The sequence below is a fragment of the Oryx dammah genome, unplaced genomic scaffold (assembly GCF_014754425.2).
Source record: "Oryx dammah isolate SB20612 unplaced genomic scaffold, SCBI_Odam_1.1 HiC_scaffold_25, whole genome shotgun sequence".
NCBI lineage: Eukaryota > Metazoa > Chordata > Mammalia > Artiodactyla > Bovidae > Oryx > Oryx dammah.
Window position 1 is genome coordinate 3,135,432 of NW_024070209.1, and position 21,248 is coordinate 3,156,679.

Here is a 21,248-nt window from a genome sequence, read left to right on the forward strand (position 1 = left end):
CGTGGATCTTACTTATTTTCTCAAGCTATCTGCTGATATTTCTGGTGCTTTATCTTTTCAATCGAGAAACTTCCAAAAAAACATGAAATTCATTTTGTGAATGAACTTTAGTCAGTAGTAGTTATACTTTACCTGGAATTTACATTAACCACAAAGTAACAAATGCGGGTGTACCAAACATGCCCACTTTCCTGCTTTGGGAGCATTTCTAGGTTGGTTTTATGCAATTCTAATGTTTTCATCATGACTCTGACCACCCCAATCAGAGCATGTGTCTGAAGAGCATGGAGAGTTGTTGACAGTGTGTGTTTCATAAGGAACAGGACGCTAATTTATTTCATATGTTTGGCTTTTTGGAAAATAGCTGGACAACAGTTGAAAGTTTACATCTTAAACTTTACAAATTACAAACTTTAAAAAAAAATCTAGATTTTGCAGAGTTGTTATTTTGAAGCTGGCAACTCACTACAACTTCCTATTTTAAATAAGGAAGGGTTCATAAAAATGATCTCATCTTTCTATCCCTTGGTTCTTATATTTGTGTAGTTTCTTTTTAAGTTTTTATCTTGTACTGGGGTACAGCCCATTAACAATGCTGTGAGAGTTTCAGGTGCACAGAGAAGGGACTCAGCCATGCACATATATGTATCCATTCTCACCAAACTCCCCTCCCATCCAGGCTGCCACAAAACAGTGAGCAGAGTTCCCTGTGCTCTACAGTAGGCCCTTGCTGGTTATCCACTTTAAATATAGCAGTGTATACATGCCCATCTCTTATATTTATATAGTTTTATATAAAAGTGAATTCTAAAACCCCAAGTTGCCAGCAGGTTTCATGTTACTGAGTGGACCCCTCAAATTTAAATAAGTGTTAACATGTGCTATTGTAGGAGGAAATGATCCAGAGTCCTAAGATTATTACTTTATAATGTATTATGAAAAACAGTATAATTCAACCATCTCAGATTAGATCTACATACATTAGATCTACTTTAACCTCACTGTTGAAATGAACACATTAATAGCTGGTCTCATTATTATCCTTTTTCAGCATTCTATGTGTATTAAAAATAAAACCTCAGCTGGAGTGACAAATATTACTTGTCATGGGCATATTCTTTTTTGTTTTAAAAGGAGACTTTATTTATGAGTCAAATTTAAAACATTATAAATTATTAAAATGCAAATACCCAACACCCATGTATCCATCACAATATCTGATTATGGAGCTTGAATGCCACGCCGCTGCGATTAGAATAGACATTATCCAATATGCACATTATCCAGTACTGTTTCCCACTTTTTCATAAATCCTTTTTCAAATTTTTTACATACAATCCTACTTACAGCTTATCTGCTTTAATATGCGATCATAAAATCACAACTTTATACATTTGGTTGTTTCTGGTTATCTGGAATTATTAATATTGCTATCACAAACATCTGCATTCTCACCGCTTCTGGCTCTTTAAATGACTTCCACAGGAAGAAGTCCCAGGAGTGGTATATATTGCCAAATTATTCTCTAAAAAACCTGTTTTGGGGAATCTTTCTCATACAAAATGTTTAAATCCATTTTTATGGCCTATGGCATTGCATGGAAAGGTCTTTGTCAACAATCCCTGTGCATAAGGCCATCTGCTTTTTCTTCTGTAAAACTGCCATGAGAAGTTCTATCCTAACCTTCAGAGGAGGTTATATTCTGCTCCTTCCAAGTCGCACAGGTGATTCTACTAACTCTGCTCTGAGTAAGTTTAAACTCTGAAATCCCTTTTCAGCAGTGGTGAGGGCCTAGACTTACACATTCACTTGCTCTTGTCTCGCGTACTTTTATGACCACCTGTACGTAACAGAGTAAAAGTGTATGAGGAGAGCCACACAGAGATCAAACAAATGATGTTTGTCTCACTGATACTCTCTTCTAGTCAATACAGAGAACTGAACAGAAATATCACTGCAGAACTGAAAACAACTTCTGCTAATGTGCAGGGTTCTTTCTTTTGCCTAGCGAATTGAATGGACAGAGTTAGTTGAGCACCCATGGAGATGTCTCCTGTAACGGTACCTGTGCTGTTTCTTAACTCCTTCGAGTCTCAAGTGCTATCATGAAGGGAGTGAGTTTAAGTAGATAACCTATAAGGTCCTTTCCACATCAAATAGCCAGTGCCGTTATGAACCTCATCATATATTGAAGAGGGACCTCCCTGGTCATCCAGGGGCTAAGACTCTGTGCTCCCAATGCAGGGGGGCCTGGGTTTGAGCCCTGGTCAGGGAACTAGATCCCACTTGCCACAACTAAGAGTTCACATGCTGCCACTAAGACCCAGCACAGTCAAATAAATAAATTAAAAATAATATCATGAGGAATAGTCTTCTACTTGAGATTTAGACACACATCTAAGTTTAAGGAAACAATAGAAAAGTTTACTTACTGATGACTGGTCTGATAGAGAGGATTTTTCAAACTCTGGAAGGCTTGAGATGATTGTAGTTCTATTGCCTCTTTCAGTAGCTACGAGTTCTATTGATAAACCATCTCCTATAATATGCCAGCTTTTTATAGCCAGCTTAAAAGAGAAAGATATGGAAGCAATTATTGCAGCACTAGCATAAAATCTCTAAATGTGATTTAGAATAACAACAGATTTTCTTACCTCAATTGGATTGCTGTTTATAATGGCAAACAAAATATTACTTGCTTCTGTTGCACTCAGTATACCAAAATCTATGAAACGTTCTTCTATTTTGGGGGGTAATACAAAGTACTGGAAAGACAGAAAAGAACTAGATTAGATGTAAAGTTACACTTATGTAATAGTAACACTTCAAGAAAAAGTAACTATATTAATGTACACTAAGGTTTCTACATTTTATGTAAATATACACATACATAATACATAATTAAGAACTTTGTATAATGGAAGTATTTTGAGTACTAGGTAAGATTAAGTGGAGCCCAGGAGATTTAGGCAAAAAGTCCCCAGTCTCAGCAAACTTCACGCATTCATGAAAGCAGCTACAAGCCAGTAATTATTTAAGCAGAAGAAATATAGAAGGAGTGTCAGTGGTATGATACCGAAGGTCCTTTTGGTTCTAAAGTTCTTACTGATGCTAGGTTTTTGGAGGACCACGCTTCTATCTTTTTGCTTTCTTTTCATCTTTTACATCTTTCTATCAGTTTTCTTTCTTTCCCAAACTTCTTTCATGGATTACCCTAAGGACAGCTTTGCTTGGGTTTTTTCCCCCCGCTTGGCTTATTTTCTATATTAGAAAGACTTCTGTTTCCTTTCCTGCTATTACTTAGATGACTATTCCATCTGTGTCTTTCTACCAGATTCCCTCTTTCTTATCTGATTCTTCTCTTCAGGCTTGTGTTTTCAGTTTTGGTCACCTCTTCCCTACATAATTCCCTTTTCACTTGCCCTGTAGTATTTTTTAATTTTTTTTGCTTATTATGTTCCTTCTGCTTAGTTTGTTTTTACCTTGCCCATGACTGCAACAATTTAAAAGCAAAATCAAGAGGAGTGGATCTGATCTAAACAGAGGTGTAGCTAGGGAAGTCAACTGTGTCATGAGGAGATATGGCTGCTGGGAGGGTGAACATCTTGGAAGCACAGACTAGGGAGGAATTAGAACAACTTGTTAAGTACAAAAAACAGCAAAATTTAAGTGTCTGCAATAAAACTACTTAATAGTAGCTGAAAACAACAAAGATGTGGAGGGAGTTTAAATTTTAAAAGGTAGATAACATACTTACATCCAAAAAACCTGTATATACCCGCACAGGTAAGTGAAACTTAGAGGCATTGGTAATAAGTAGAATGTTGTTATCTATGTGCATGGATGATGTGGATGGCATAAAAAATAGAGTAAAAATGTAGCCTGATCCGCTTGGAAGAATTAAGACTGGTTTGCTGAAGTTGTGAACCTAGAGGATGATGGGAGAGAAAAAAAGCGTGTCAGTACCATTTGCTTGGTAGATGGGTAAAATCAAAAGTATGAGGGGTCAGAAACATACTTTAAACATTGTTTTGGCTTCTTCTGGTAGCAACACATCATGAATGAGGATCGCAAAGCTGAAAGTGTTAGTAAGGTAAATTGGCCTTTCCACAGGATCAGCAGGACTGTCTCGAATATGAAATAATGTTGCAGCGTGATCAAATCCCAAATAACTATTTGAAAAAAACAAAAACAAATCATTTTTATTTTCACATGTTAATTTATAATGCAAGTTCTTTAGTGGTGAGTAATAATTTACATTTAGCAGTAAGGACTGTTATTAGAGAATTAAGACTATAAATATTTTAGTGATTGACCATATGATTTAAAAGAAAATTTATTATAGTGTAATAAAAAGAACTATTTGCTACTACATTATATTAACCAAACAATAAACATCAAGAATGTACTAACAAAAAAAAGTCTTAAGCTATTTAAAAGAAAAACCACATTTATCATTCAGTTGCAATCAGCTTTGTTAAAACAAGTCCCTACTAAGCTGGACATGAAACTATTACTGGTTAAAGTAGAAAATGAACTACATATATTACCTGTTTGTAAAAAGCTATAATTTTAGAACAGTGTTTAATGGGTTTATAAAGGAATAAAAATGATTTTGTTTCAAGTGACAATATACTTTAATAAATAAGCTATAGTCATTTGCATGTTACAAAAAATAATTACAGAAACAAAATGCTTCAAGTGATTTAAAAATCACAGATTCACTTTTCTATTGTATTATGGAATCATTAGGATTTCATTTAAGCCCAAATCACATCATCCCATTTACTTTTCTTCTAAAAGTAAAAAAATAAAAAATGAACAAAATACAGAAGATTTTTCTCCTTTATGGCTGAAGTTTTTTAAATACTAATTCCATGGAGTTTATGTGAATTTGCCTACTGCTTCTGCTAAAGTCAGAGAGCAGGAAAACAGAATTTACTGATTAGTAAAAAAAGTTACAGTTTATTTAAAACAGAAACTCACCCATCTAAAACCTCTGCTTGATATGGTATTTCAAGTTTAGAATAACTCTTTTCCTTTGCTTTCACAGTTATTTTCCCAGAAAACTGAGATGGTTTTTTTGCCTTTGATGCTGAAAGGAAGCACAGAAGATAATCTGCCACCTTCCGCTACCAACAAGTTTACACAGAGGAGGATGAGGGTGACTCTGCATGGACAGATCCAAAATCTTAAAAAGACGGTAAGCTTTCAAACTGGCACACAGAATACAGTGACAACATTTTAAGTCAAATATCACATTTTCCATTCAAAAATGGGAAGATATTTCAATTTTCCTGTGATGGGATAAATAGGTAAGGAACTAGCAAGTGAACACCATTCAGGAGGGAAAAACGCTATAATCTGAGCTATTTCTCTATCACCATAAGCTTTGGCTTTACACACAACAGGGATTCTCACCCTTGGTGCTATGAACATTTCTCTGCTGGCAGGGTGGGGGTTGAGGTGGCAGCGGGGTGGCTGTCCTGTGTACTGCGGGATGTTGGGCAGTGTCGTCAAGACAGCCTCTATCTGTGAGATATCAGCTGCATTACCCAAAAGTGTCTGCAGATGTTGCCAAATGTCCCCAAATTGAGAACCACTGGTTCACAGCTGATTAAGAAACAACATTTCTTTTGTGGTCAGAATCTTGCTATAAATACCAATAAAGCAGCCTGGTGCAAGAAATGCCAAGAGTTATGAGACTCTCCCTGCCATCATACTGTTCTCACAGATGAAGTTAAAACCTTTAAATTTTGGATCACTTCTGATTTTCCTTCTGAATTACAGAAATAGTCAGTTGGATCCAATCTGGGTAACCAATAGATGTTCCTTTCAAAGCAAATAAAGAAGCTGTTTATGTTTATCTCCTTTAAAGTACTTCAGGAACACTTCCACTTATGAGAAGAATTTTATATGTAGGTTCTGCAAATGTGTGTTATCCAACTTTAGCATAAAAAAGGAACAAAATAATGGTATGACATCTAGTATGTGGCTATGTACAGACAGTGTGAATTCAGATTTTTAAACCTCCCATTAAGCCCCATTTCTTTCTTCTTACTGTACAGCCATTTCTGGATGCTTTTTTTTTTTTTTTGCTATTTATTCTGACATAAGGCTGATAACAAGGGCCATAATTTAGGCATTTCATAGTACCTTATCAAGTTATATTTTAGCAAATGAAGTGGTCAAAGTGTCAAGAAGATTCAGTTAAAAATCATAAGGAGTCTTGACTTTATGAGTCAAATGATTACATTGTAAGTCAACACTGCAGAGTGAATATTCATGGCACGTTCTGAAATTTTTATGTTTTTTATTTTTATAATTAGTTAATTAATTTGGCTGTGCTGTGGGGCTTGTGGAATCTTAGCTTCCCAACCAGGACTGAACCAGGGCTATGGCAGTGAAAGTGCTGAATCCTAACCACTGGACTGCCAGGGAATTCCCCCTGAACATTTTCAAAGTTAAGTAAAAAGTGCATTTCTTGATTCATGATTTTCACAGGAATCTCAGTGGTAAAACCATTTGTATTGTAATCTAGGGGTGGTGTGGGGGAGGAGGGAGCAAGTGGGAAGTGGAGGGATTTCTCCATGATAATGAAAACCACTTTCAAAGATGAGGGGAGGAGAAGCGGAGGAAACCTCTCCTCTCCCATCTTCACCTAGAGCTTCTTGAAAATGGGCCCTTGCAGAATAAATCTGCCAGTTTTTATAATAAATAAAAAGCACTTTTAAGAAATGTAGTACTTACTTTAAAAGATGCCTTCTCTTGTCTTTGTGCTAAATTTTACATAGTTTCTTTAAGAAACACTTATTTTAGACTCTGTGATCTCAGAAGAAGCGCCACTCCTGACATTCATTTATCTGTGGGAGCAGCCACCGGCTGTCAGCACAGGAGCACAGCTGCACTGCCCTAGCATGCACTCTGCCTTCTTGGACTTACCAGATCTGTCTGTCCTGAGGGCCAGAAACTCCTTCTCAGTAAGGGAAGACAATGTACCTGCTGATACTGACACTGATAACTGGAGGTCATGGCTGGTTTCTTAGCAACACAGAAGACCACTCATCACACATGTGGAAATATCTGTGCCATCAAGCCTTCTGCAATCCTGATTATTTCTTGACAGCTGGTTTATGAAAGTGCGCCATGTGTATAATCTCAATTTCTTCAGGCGTTTTCTCTGAGCTCGTAGGATGAATGCTGTGTTGGCAGCCAAGTGTGCAGCTGCTCCAGACCCTCCATGTGAGAGGAGTGAGCGCAGACGCCTCACAGACACTGGGCCCCACTCAGCGGGGTCCGCAGTGGCTGAACATTCTCTCCTGATGAGGAGCCTAGCTATAAAATGTGGATTACGAGTAAAGATGGCTTTATCATGAGGCCAAAGCTCAAGCTTCAGGGCTCCTCACTTGGACAGGCCATTATGAGAAAAGCCCCATTTGGAGTTTCAGCTTTCATTAAATTTAATCACACATTTAGACAGTCATTAAGTTACTACTCGAAACATTTTATGATAGTAAATGCAGTACGTCTTCTAATTAAGTAGGCAAAACTGAATAAAAACATGCTATTAAAACAAGCTAAAGTCTGAGTTAACATTTCAAAAGTCAAAATACACAATATACATGCTTGAAATAACTGTTATCTAACTTGACAATTCTACGATAAAGGCTGTCATTTTAATTTAGATGGGACTGCCTGCCTTGTTTATAAAAGCCAAAATATGGAAATGTTATAGAAAATACTTTACTTCTGCTCTAAAATTCAAATGTGCTTCTGAAATTCAAATATGTATCACTCAATTACAAAAATTAATGACTTCATAATTAAGACAAAGCTTAATAGATACATACATGAAAGAGCCTAGATTAACAAAAATTTAATTGCAATCCTAATGTATTTGCTAATACTAATTCAGGTTTATGAAATTATAATATTTACTTTCAAGAAACAATCAAATAAGAGTTCATGATGGTTTACAAGAAAAACCAATCTGACTAGTATTATAAAATCTAACTGTAAAATGGCCTGAGTTTTTATATTAAGATGTCAACACAGATGTCATCTAAGTTATCAAAATAAGACCACTCTATTAGAAAAAGTTAAATACTTACCATCAAAACTAATACTTGCTACCTTGGTATATTTACTTTCTGAAGCTTTTAATGTAATTGGTTTAAAGTGTACAGTGATAGCATCATTTTGTGGTGTAGGTCGAACACTCTGCAAAGAGAAAAATTTACACTGCATTATTTTAGTTTAGTGGTCCAGTTTATACTGAAAAGTATACTGGAAAAGTGAAGCAGAATCAAAATCTGAAAAGTTTAAGTGGTCGCTTTAAATGGAGTAGGCTAAATGATACAATCTCAATTTCACTGGACAGTCTTTATGAAATAAAATGATGACCAGAAGGAAAAATGTGTGATAGATAAGTGAATATTAAAAAATGTAAAGTCAAACTAGGGCAATGAGTATAAATACATAATAAAGAAAAAAGGTATTTCTTTTCTAAATGAATGTCTAATTCACATCTAAGAAGAGAGGACCTTCAGGGTTTACAACAGGGGCTAAGGGGCTGAATGGTGAAGTGGATGGCAGGAATGTGCAACCTAAAACAGGTCAGAATGCTTTCAACTTAAAAGAGCTGAATTTAAAAGAGTTTGAATTTTCTATTAAAAAAGCTAGGCTTCCCAGGTGGCTCAGTGGTAAAGAATCTGCTTGCCAATGCACGAGATGCAAGAAACACAGGTTCAATCCCTGCGTCAGAAAGATTCCCTGTGGTCGCAGAAGAGTTGGAGATGACTTCGTGACTAAACAACAAATGTGCCTAAAGAGAAAAGGACAGTCCTTCGAAGGCACAAGAAGCATCTTAGGAGAGTGAGAGGAAATGCTGTCTCTTGCACCATGTTTCAATCACAGGAAACAAAGTTGGCTACCTACAGAGAGATGGCAGATACTGCTCCTTAGTTCCAGTTAGCCCCTCCCATTACTGGTTAGTGACTCAGCTGTCAGGGTGTCTTTACGGGGCCTTGGATGATGGTCCTCAGGAGGACCCTGTGGTTTTCTGTGCTGGAAATCTTAATTGCCTTAGCTCTTGGCTGCAGGCTCTCCCAGCATTTTATCTCTTTATCTTTCTTCTTCTTTGAGAACTCTTACTTTGCTTCTGAATCTCTAATGGGGGGATGGGGGGGCTGACGGGTTCATATCAATATATTTGCTATCAATAATCCTGCTGTTATTAGCAGTGATTTAAAGTATGAATCTTTTCCTTCCTTGAAGGGTATGCATGTGTATATGTATTGATATGTATTTTTAACAGTAAAACAAAGCAGCCTGATTATAAGATAACTGGAGAAAGTTCATTTGGTTTCATCATACTATGCTCCTGTATTTTTTCTGAAGGAAAGGAAAGCAGTACAGAAACCCAGAGTGATGAGTTTACAACAAAAGGATTTTAACTATTTAACCTGCAGTGTAAATTTCTGTAAGCTGCAATTTACTCTGGGCCATGTTTCTTCCACCTGTAAAATCGTAGGGGACTGGATTAGGTATTTTCTAAGCTTCCATCAGGGGCTTCCCTGGTGGTTCAGTGGTAGAGAATCCACTTGCCAATACAGATGTAGGTTCAATTCCTGGGTCAGGAATATACCCTGGAGAAGAAAATGACAACCCACTCCAGTATTCTTGCCTGAGAAATCCACATCGGGCTAGAGTCCACATGACTTAGCAACTAAACAACAACAAAGTAAGTTTTCATCTATCTAAAAAATGTGATTCTATTAATTTTGCTGTTTTTCTTTGAATTAGTCATATTTATCCCAAAGTCAGGATTTATTTTGAGAGATGATCACGTAAGGCTTTGTAGTTTACAGAGGACACATTCGGTCCCTAATTCTTTTACTTGCTCTGTTGACTGTGATATAGCAGCAATGGAACCTTGACCATTTTCAAACATGCTTAAAGACTGTAAGCTGCGGTTCATCAGTAATAAGCATGAGCCTATGCCAGAAACAGCTAAGCAATGATATTTCTTACCATAGTCACTGTTAAGTAGTAAGAACTTAGTTGATGATAAAAAATGTTTTTCTTATATGAAACACACTTTCAGACTTTCCTTACCAGAGGAAAAGTTTATATCCGTATTATTAATATTACCTTAAAATAATAGTCATATTATTTTACCAGTAGTAGTATTACTAATAGTAATATTATTTACACTAATAGTAAAATAATATTCAATTGACTCACGTTTTATACAAATGGTCTGAAGAGTTCACTTACTACCATTAAAAGAAAAAAAATGCCCCAATCAGTTAAAACCCATTTTTCAAGGAAACAAAAACAAAGCAAAATAAACGAAAGACTTAACCAGTTGGCTCATTCTGATGGCTTTAAATGAAAAGTAATAAATAATCAGAAACTTGTAATAAGCATATTTATACTAACAATATATTTCAGCATCACTCACTAACTGTTGTTTACGTAAAGATAATTGAGAAGTGGAAAAAATGTGGCAAGATTCCCAGGAAAGGCAGCTTGCACAGGCTCTAAATATAGTTCCAGTCTTTCTCACGACATTCATACCCAACTATGCTCAGTAACTCTCAAGTGAGACACCAGGCCCAGGACATTCTGAAACGACTCAACTGCTTTAAGCAAGCAAAAAATAAAATAAAATAATCTTCTGGTATATAGTGATTATATTTTTAATAGTAGGTACACAGATTTTCTAAGACTCACGTCAAGTTGACACAGGTAAAATTTAAGGACATATGTTGCCAACATCTGCTGGATCATGGAAAAAGCAAGAGAATTCCAGAAAAACATCTATTTCTGTTTTATTGACTATGCCAGAGCTTTGAGTGTGTGGATCACAATAAACTGTGGGAAATTCTGAGAGAGATGGGAATACCAGACGACCTGACCTGCCTCTTGAGCAATCTGTATGCAGGTCAGGAAGCAACAGTGAGAACTGGACATGGAACAACAGACTGGTTCCAAATAGGAAAAGGAGTACATCAAGGCTGTATACTGTCACCCTGCTTATTTAACTTCTATGCAGAGGACATCATGAGAAACGCTGGACTGGAAGAAACACAAGCTGGAATCAAGACTGCCGGGAGAAATATCAATCACCTCGGATATGCAGATGACACCACCCTTATGGCAGAGAGTGAAGAGGAGCTAAAAAGCCTCTTGATGAAAGTGAAAGAGGAGAGTGAAAAAGTTGGCTTAAAGCTCAACATTCAGAAAACGAAGATCATGGCATCTGGTCCCATCACTTCATGGGAAATAGATGGGCAAACAGTGGAAACAGTGTCAGACTTTATTTTGGGGGGCTCCAAAATCACTGCAGATGGTGACTGCAGCCAGGAAATTAAAAGACACTTACTCCTTGGAAGAAAAGTTATGACCAACCTAGATAGTATATTCAAAAGCAGAGACATTACTTTGCTGACTAAGGTCCGTCTAGTCAAGGCTATGGTTTTTCCTGTGATCATGTATGGATGTGAGAGTTGGACTGTGAGGAAGGCTGTGCACCAAAGAATTGATGCTTTTGAACTGTGGTGTTGGAGAAGACTCTTGAGAGTCCCTTGGACTGCAAGGAGATCCAACCAGTCCATTCTGAAGGAGATCAGCCCTGGGTGTTCATTGGAAGGAATGATGCTAAAGCTGAAACTCCAGTACTTTGGCCACCTCATGTGAAGAGTTGACTCATTGGAAAAGACTCTGATGCTGGGAGGGATTGGGGGCAGGAGGAGAAAGGGATGACCGAGGATGAGATGGCTGGATGGCATCACGGACTCGATGGGCGTGAATCTGAGTGAACTCCGGGAGTTGGTGATGGACAGGGAGGCCTGGCGTGCTGCGATTCATGGGGTCGCAAAGTCGGACATGACTAAGCGACTGAACTGAACTGTGATTTCTTATTAATTAGCAAGGAAATGTCATACAACGGTGTTTTAAGACATCTCAAGCAAACTGACTCCATTATTTATATAGCATTAATGTTTTATAAATGTTGAGGAAAAATATATTTTCAAAGTTGCACTATAGACAAGCTGTGTCAGGAAGGCTCGAACCTGAGTATCTTGCTTACTAATGGTGAGGAGCTTATACTAGGAACTGCTCACTTTAGTGTGTGTGTGTGGTCAGTCATGTCAGACTCTTTGTGACACCGTGGACTGTAGCCCATCAGAATCCTCTGTCTCTGGGATTCTCCAGGCAAGAATACTGGAGTGGATTGCCATTTCCTTCTCCAGGGGACCTTCCCAAACCACATCTCCTGCACTGGCAGGTGGAGTCTTTACCACTGCACCACCTGGGAAGTAGTCTTATATCTTGAAAAATGAAGAGACACTGAATCCCTGAAGGGAGGGAGGCAGGGACCTTTCTAACATGCACCAGTCTGTAGGTCTGGCATACTATGGAAAAACCTTGGGAAGCTCTCTTAATACTCAGTTTCCATGGCAGACGGGTTCATCCCCTGGGTGATAAGGCAAGAAGTCCAAACTATCATCATCTCTCAAGTGGACCACTGCAATAGATTTTTAACCTTCTTCAGTTCATTCCCTAAAAAGCAGCTACAGTGACTTTAATAACACACAGATCAAATGATATCACACCCTTGCTTAAAATTCCGTAATTTTCCATTGCCCTTACAGTAAAACCAAAACCCCTCCCAAGAGCCTGGGAAACCCTGCTCGACCCTCCAGCCCGTCTTTTATATCTGAGCCCGGTGAGTTTCAACACTTGCGGCTGCCCCTCAGGTCTCTGCACTTGCTCGTCCCTGGGATGGAACACGTGTCCACCAGCTTTGCTTTCCTTACGGGTGCCTGCTTTCTCACTCTTCAGTTATTACCTCAAACGTCAGCTCCTCCGAGACAGCTCTACCTAAACCAACTCCTTCCTTAACGTACACGCCATTCGGTTTATTTCTGTTTACAATAATGTTGCATACCTGTTTGTCTATCTCCCAACTAAAAAAAAAATGACCTCAGTAAGGGCAAGACCTTGGTTCTCTGAGTCCCTGCTGTATCCTCAGCACTCAGCACAGAAGCTGGCATACAGCTGATACTTACTGAATATTTACTGAATGAGTGGATGAGGGAATGAATGAATGAATGAGGAAACAAATCTACCAAAACACAGAGTATAGGCTTCAGATGTTCGAAGAAAACATACAGGTAGGCACAGATGTAGATCTAGGACAGGTACATAAACCAATAGGTTTTTAATAGGAATACTGAATACAAAATTAAAATGATATAGTCATAAAAACTTGCTTGATAAGTATACCTAATATACTTTCATGTAACTTTTGCATTCAATATGCCAGCAAATTTGGAAAACTCAGCAGTGGCCACAGGACTGGAAAAGGTCAGTTTTCATTCCAATCCCAAAGAAGGGCAATGCCAAAGAACACACAAACTACCACACAATTGCACTCATCTCACATGCTAGCAAAGTAATCCTCAAAATTCTCCAAGCCAGGCTTCAACAGTATATGAACCGTGAACCTCCAGATGTTCAAGCTGGTTTTAGAAAAGGCAGATGATTGCCAACATCTGTTGGATCATCAAAAAGAGAGTTCCAAAAAAACATGTTTTATTGACTATGCCAAAGCCTTTGTGTGGATCACAACAAACTCTGGAAAATTCTTAAAGAGATGGGAATACTAGACCACATGACCTGCCTCCTGAGAAATCTGAATGCAGGTCAAGAAGCAACAGTTAGAACTGGACATGGAACAACAGACTGGTTCCAAATAGGAAAAGGAGTATATCAAGGCTGTATATTGTCACTCTGCTTATTTAACTTATATGCAGAGTACATCATGAGAAATGCTGGGCTGGAAGAAGCACAAGCTGGAATCAAGATTGCTGGGAGAAATATCAATAACCTCAGATACGCAGATGATACTGCCCTTATGGCAGAAAGCAAAGAAGAACTAAAGAGCCTCTTGATCAAAGTGAAAGAGAGGAGTGAAAAAGTAGGCTTAAAACTCAACATTCAGAAAACTAAGATCATGGTATCTAGTCTCATCACTTTATGGCAAATAGATGGGAAAACAATGGAAACAGTGACAGATTTTATTTTTTGGATCACTGCAGATGGTGACTGCAGCCAAGACATTAAAAGACGCTTGCTCCTTGGAAGAAAAGTTATGACCAACCTAAACAGCACAATAAAAAGCAGAGACATAACTTTGCCAACAAAGGTCCATCTAGTCAAAGCTATGGTTTTTCCAGTGGTCATGGACGGATGTGAGAGTTGGACTATAAAGAAAGCTGAAAGCCAAAGAATTGATGCTTTTGAACTGTGTTGTTGGAGAATACTCTTGAGAGTCCCTTGGACTGCAAGGAGATCCAACTAGTCGATCAGTCAACTTGTCAATGTTTAAAGGAAATCAGTCCTGAATATTCACTGGAAGGACTGATGCTGAACCTAAAACTCCCAATACTTTGGCCACATGATGCAAAAATTGATTCATTGGAAAAGACCCAGATGCTGGGAAAGATTGAAGGCATGAGGAGAAGGGGACAACAGAGAATGAGATGGTTGGATGGCATCACTGATTCAAAGGACGTGAGTTTGAGCAAGCTTCGGGAGTTTGTGATGGACAGGGAAGCCTGGCGTGCTGCAGTCCATGGGATCGCAAAGAGTTGGACACAACTGAATGAACTGAACTTTTGCATTTTATATAGCTGAATTTAGTTACTTTAAAAGGTCTGACTCATTTTCCCTATTTGGAAAAGAAAGACCTGTGTATCTTACAGGAGAGTTGCATCAAATAAGATAATCCATGTAAAGAACTTAACACAAAGCCTAACTCATGGTAAGAGAAAAAATGTTCATTTACAATGTATTCTAAAACTCCTTAATAAAAGAGAAAGGTAGGAATGTGGGCCTATTTATACTTTTATTTAATTACTATAAATGAATTAAATAGTAAGTTTTTTCATCCACATTCTTAGAATTGCTGATTTCATTTTTCTAGAAAATGTTTATTTATATTTCAAGACATTTGGGTCCATTCATTGTATGTACAAAGTTAGACCAGAATGTGTGGGCTAAGAAAAGGCACTTTCCCAATAAACATCTGAAGTGAAATGAAATTCACTGAGTTGTGTCCCACTCTTTGTGACCCCATGGACTGTACCCAGCCAGGCTCCTCTGTCCATGGAATTCTCCAGGCAAGAATACTGACTCTGGATCTCTTGCACTGCAGGCAGATTCTTTTACCATTTGAGCCACCAGGAAAGCCCCCAAATCTGTACATATGGAGACAGGACTTCAGGCCTGAAATCTGCCCAACAAGCATGAGAGCTTCTGCTCTGTGCGAGATAATCCACAGGATCAAAGAAACCAGTAAGAGACAGACAGCAGGCAGAACACACACAAAATAATAATTATCTGATGTCTCAAACTGAGGCAACAGCAGGCCACCCACCCACAGCCAAGAGTCTGACCTATACGCATGTGCACGACTGACTTTAAAGGGGACTCCTAGCATGAAGCCAGATGGTGAGTTTCAGGAGGTTCTGCAGAGGCCAGGCCTCTAGCATGGGGGCAGGAAAGGGAGGTGTGCACACAGCATCACCATGTGGTAACTGCGGTCCCTGTTGCCAGTCGGGCTCCAGAAGAAATTCTGGACCCAGAAGTTCAGAGAACAAAAGCAGGTCGTAGCCAAAGCAACCTGGATAGACTGAGTGGAAAGAGTCACACCCCATGATGGAGGAAACTCTGATACACTAAACTGGAAAAGTCTGAACAAAAAGAATCACAACTCCGAGTATAAAGTGAGATTCTGAAATGTTATAATAGAGTGGTGATTCTTAGGCCTTTTCATTTCACTGGTAAAACCCAAAATGTGTGATTGTGTGTGTAAGGAAGTCTAACTTTTCATTTTTGCAAATGTGAGAATGTTGGGGATGAGGAGAAAAAGGAGAAACTCCTACTCTCTTCTACCTTTATTCATAAAACAAAGGGTAGTTTAATGTTGAACCAAAAAATAATAGAGGAATTTAACAAAACCAAAGGTTGGTCCTCTGAAAGGGTCAACAAAACTGACAAACCATTAGCAAAGACTGACTGAAAATTTTTTTTAAATAGAGAGGAGACTACAATTGCTAAAATCAAGAATGGAAGATGGACCATTACTATCTACCTCACAGAAAATAAAAGTATTACAAGTAAACACTGAACAATGGTATGCCAACAAATTAGGTAACTTAGATGAAATGAAAAAATTCCTAGAAAGACAGAAGCTACCGACACTGGCTCCAGAAGAAACAGAAACTCTGAATAGGCCTATAGCAAGTAAAGAGATTAAGTTAGTAATTTTAAAACATCCCATGAACAAAAGTTTAGGTCCAGATGACTTCACTGGTGAAGTCTGCCAAATATTTAAAGAAGAATTAGCACCAATCCTTCGCAAACTCTCCCCAAAAACAGAAGAGGAAAGAATACTTTCCTACTCATTCTATTAAAAAAAAAAATCCAAACAATTCTCTCCAACTATGTATTACCTTTATTTATAAAACAACAAATATTTTAATGTCAAAGAAGTAAGTATATTATCTTAGAATAGTCCTTATCCAGAAAGGGTGTTTATAACTTCATGTTAATTAAGTTAACATATACACACACTCATATTTTTATAAACATTTATATTGCTCATTTTTCTATAGACTCGTGAAAACTTCAAGACAGATTAAAGAGCCAAAACTAATCCCTAACCTCTCAATACAGCAACAATAGTCACCACTGTGTGTGTTTGTTTTTTAAAGAAAAATACATTATCAGGGTGGCAGGGTCAAAGGAGCTGTTCCTTGTCATCTATGGAAGGGTCCTGGCCCTTGAAGACCGAGGAGCAGGGGCATGAACCCCAGTATACTTAGCAGGTTTAACACTGGAGTGGCAGGAACCTCAGGCTGGGGTAGTTTCAGCTCCACTGTATCCTAGGGGAAGCTCCTTACAGACTCCATCCCCCTAACTCACTCCCAATTCTTCTACCAAGCAAGAAATACTAGGTCATATGTCTGACAAAACTCTCCCAGTAAGCAAGGTCACTGTGCATTAAAATGTGGCTGCCTGGGGTGACCATCTCTCCCATTACTTGGGGATTGTATACCCTCTTCTCCTTGGTCTCTACTCCACCAGTTGGTGGAAAATTCTGGGTTTGGGTAGAAATTGACAATGGTCTCTTAAGTCTCAAAGCCCATCTGATCTATCTAACTTTTATCAGAGTTCTCTGAATACAGGTTTTCTGACAGCAGCACAGGTTATAATAAAAATATGCTTTCCTCTTCCATTATTCTCTGTGTAACTTGGGGACCTCACCTCAGGTGAGGTCATGGGCTAAAGCAAAATCTAGATACTCTAGCTCCCTCAAACCATTGCATGGCACGCCAATTCTACTATAAGGCACAAAGTCATTTGTTCCATGCGTATGCGTGAGACAGTGAGAGGACCCTGGTTTCAGGGTGCTACTGAGGATAACTATGGCAGATGCTAGTCAGAAGGGGCCCCTGTGTCACAGGTTAATAGCACTCGACCACTACCTATCACATTTCTCTGCTTCCTGATTTCTCCTTCCAACTCATCTGAATCATATATCTCTTTTTTACTTAACCATACCTTAAGTCTAACAACCTAATTTTCTTTATTCACAGCACACAAATCCTAGGATTCATCAGAATCCACAGGCCTAAACAGGAACCTCATGAACTCTAGTTCAGAGTCCTTGGAGAAGACTGTTCACATGCCTTTCTCATACTTAAAATCTGATCAGACAGGCAGAACAGGTTTCCTATACTCTATTTTGAACCGAAGTGTCACCAGGTCACCACAAAACAGATATCCTTTAGAGCAGGAGTTTATTTTATAACTTTGTTATAAGTTTAAAAACAAAGAATATACAAATTAGGAAAAAATATAAGCAAAAACTTACTGTTATTGGTACATCTTTTGTTCCTGAATTTAATAAATGAAGATTTAAAACTTTTGGTAGATCTGTTAAAATTGAGGAAAAGAAACATTTCTTAAAGTGGTATGTTTTCTATAACAAGTTAGAATCTATCTCTTGTATCAGTTTAAATATATTTTAGAATGTGAAGTAGAATGACAATCACATTCCTAGACAGGAACTGCCTTACTTTTAAGGACAGTGAGTACTATAAGTAAACAATCAGATCAAAAAACAAATTGACATCATCATCAATCTTTAGTTTTCCAGCAAAGCACAGTGAAGCAATTCAATAAAGTACAATATGAAATTATTATATTAAAACCAAATCTAACCTTCAAGAATGGGTCTTCAATCCTGAACAACCAATTTTCAATTACATATGGCCCCACAGGAGGAAGCCTGTAATTACATGCCTTCTTTTTTTTTAATAAATCCTCTTTGGTCATTTTCAATTATAGAATTTGAATTCGTTCTCTGACCTCAGGGACTGATTTCTAACATTACCTAATTATAATGCAACTGAATTAATCCATATCTAAACAAAAATTCAGAAGTAAATCTTTTTATTTCCTTTATTTTACAATTAAAAGATTTAGCATAACTACATAGGTGAGAAACTGGATTAAGGAACTACTTTCTGCCTCAATCTTCCATTTAGAAGACTTGACTTAAGTTATCCATGACACTGTTTTCCCATCTGGTAAGCAATGGCATCCCTCAGAAGAATGGGGTGTAAACCTCTAAGGGCTCTGACTTCCCAGAAGAAGACTTCTACAAGATCATGTAATACACTGAGAAATAACTTTCAAAGCTGAACTAATTACAGAGGAGTTAAAGGAGAGCCATTTAGCGATGAATACAGGGATTTTTAAAAAAGACTTATAATGACACTATCTCTTTTTTTTACCTTGTGTTCGCAGTGTGCCAAAATCTAACATTTCAGTTGAGGAATAAATTCCAGGAGCTTGGAAAAAAGAAGAGTAAACAATTATATTTCATTTTGCCAGAGTAAGATGTGCTGAAGACAAACTATGCTCCTTTAGTCATCCACTCACCTGTTGTAACTTCCACTTCAACCGGAAGGATGATAAACTCTGTGCTGTCTGAAGCATTTGTCTTTATTCTTATGAACGCTGTGTGATTATCTGCTTCTCTAGATGAAAAACTGGCTCTCATCACTCCCTTGGTTTCATAAGGAGGAATTTCCTGACAAGTTAACAGACCAGAATGTAGCAAAACCACTACAGTTTATTGAATAAGATGACATCACCCAGAAGATGTATTATTATTTTATATAGGAAAAAACTACTGCCAATTAAACAAACACATTCATTTCACTGGTTATACTGCACAGTCCAATTTTGGAGGATGTTAAATGATAAAAACACGTGTATCTTAAAATTGATGAAGTTTGTTATATAAAATTGAGCAAAACAAAAAAGAGATAAAATTATATGAAAACAAACTGTCAGCTGCAAAGTCATTGTTAAAAGGTAGAGTCCAACTTTTCTGCTGTATTGGTGTGCTTGTTTAGAGGATTTCAGTACAAATCCTCTAAACAATAAACACATCACCATCAAAGAGAAACCGCTTTCCTAGAAGTTCACAGGATTCTCTTTAAATGATAACTAAGGGAACATAGACTTGGCTCTCCTTTAGTTTAAAACATAACAGAACAAGCTTCCCAAGCAAACCCACAGTTCAACAAATGTGTTCAGTACGCTCTTAGCATGTAAAATAGGATAACTTTTTCAGTTCAGTCGCTCAGTCGTGTCCGAATCTTTGCGATCCCATGAACCGCAGCACGCCAGGCCTCCCTGTTCATCACCATCTCCCGGAGTTCATTCAAACTCACATCCATCGAGTCTGTGATGCCATCCAGCCATCTCATCCTCGGTCGTCCCTTTCTCCTCCTGCCCCCAATCCCTCCCAGCATCAGAGTCTTTTCCAATGAGTCAACTCTTCCCACGAGGTGGCCAAGTACTGGAGTTTCAGCTTTAGCATCATTCCTTCCAAAGAACACCCAGGGCTGATCTCCTTCAGAATGGACTGGTTGGATCTCCTTGCAGTCCAAGGGACTCTCAAGAGTCTTCTCCAACACCACAGTTCAAAAGCATCAATTCTTCGGCGCTCAGCCTTCTTCACAGTCCAGCTCTCACATCCATACATGACCACAGGAAAAACCATAGCCTTGACTAGACGGACCTTAGTCAGCAAAGTAATGTCTCTGCTTTTGAATATACTATCTAGGTTGGTCATAACTTTTCTTCCAAGGAGTAAGCGTCTTTTAATTTCATGGCTGCAATCACCATCTGCAGTGATTTTGGAGCCCAGAAAAATAAAGTCTGACACTGTTTCCACTGTTTCCCCATCTATTTCCCATGAAGTGATGGGACCAGATGCCATGATCTTCGTTTTCTGAATGTTGAGCTTTAAGCCAACTTTTTCGCTCTCCTCTTTCACTTTCATCAAGAGGCTTTTTAGCTCCTCTTCACTCTCTGCCATAAGGGTGGTGTCATCTGCATATCTGAGGTGATTGATATTTCTCCCGGCAATCTTGATTCCAGCTTGGGTTTCTTCCAGTCCAGCGTTTCTCATGATGTACTCTGCATATAAGTTAAATAAGCAGGGTGACACTAGACAGCCTTGACGTACTCCTTGTCCTATTTGGAACCAGTCTGTTGTTCCGTGTCCAGTTCTAACTGTTGCTTCCTGACCTGCATACAGATTTCTCAAGAGGCAGGTTAGGTGGTCTGGTATTCCCATCTCTTTCAGAATTTTCCACAGTTGATTGTGATCCACACAGTCAAAGGCTTTGGCATAGTCAATAAAGCAGAAATAGATGTTTTTCTGGAACTCTCTTGCTTTTTCCATGATCCAGCGGATGTTAGCAATTTGATCTCTGGTTCCTCTGCCTTTTCTAAAACCAGCTTGAATATTCAGGAAGTTCACGGTTCACGTATTGCTGAAGCCTGGCTTGGAGAATTTTGAGCATTACTTTACTAGCATTTGAGATGAGTGCAATTGTGCGGTAGTTTGAGCATTCTTTGGCATTGCCTTTCTTTGGAATTGGAATGAAAACTGACCTTTTCCAGTCCTGTGGCCACTGCTGAGTTTTCCAAACTTGCTGGCATATTGAGTGCAGCACTTTCACAGCATCATCTTTCAGGATTTGAAACAGCTCAACTGGAATGCCATCACCTCCACTAGCTTTGTTCGTAGCAATGCTTTCCAAGGCCCACTTGACTTCACTTTCCAGGATGTCTGGCTCTAGATG

At 38.3% G+C, this 21,248-nt stretch overlaps 1 protein-coding gene across 1 annotated transcript in view; it reads right to left on the reverse strand.

Moving 5' to 3' along the window:
* TMEM131 (transmembrane protein 131) overlaps window positions 1–21,248 on the reverse strand; it is a 175,551-nt gene that overhangs the window by 37,405 nt on the left and 116,898 nt on the right. The window contains exons 9-17 of the mRNA XM_040267617.1: window positions 19,027–19,177; window positions 18,879–18,935; window positions 17,954–18,015; window positions 8,112–8,220; window positions 4,987–5,095; window positions 4,019–4,172; window positions 3,758–3,928; window positions 2,655–2,765; window positions 2,433–2,567 (exon numbers count right to left, since the gene is read on the reverse strand). Coding sequence (XP_040123551.1) covers window positions 2,433–2,567; window positions 2,655–2,765; window positions 3,758–3,928; window positions 4,019–4,172; window positions 4,987–5,095; window positions 8,112–8,220; window positions 17,954–18,015; window positions 18,879–18,935; window positions 19,027–19,177 — 1,059 coding nt within the window. The remainder of the gene's footprint in view (window positions 1–2,432; window positions 2,568–2,654; window positions 2,766–3,757; window positions 3,929–4,018; window positions 4,173–4,986; window positions 5,096–8,111; window positions 8,221–17,953; window positions 18,016–18,878; window positions 18,936–19,026; window positions 19,178–21,248) is intronic.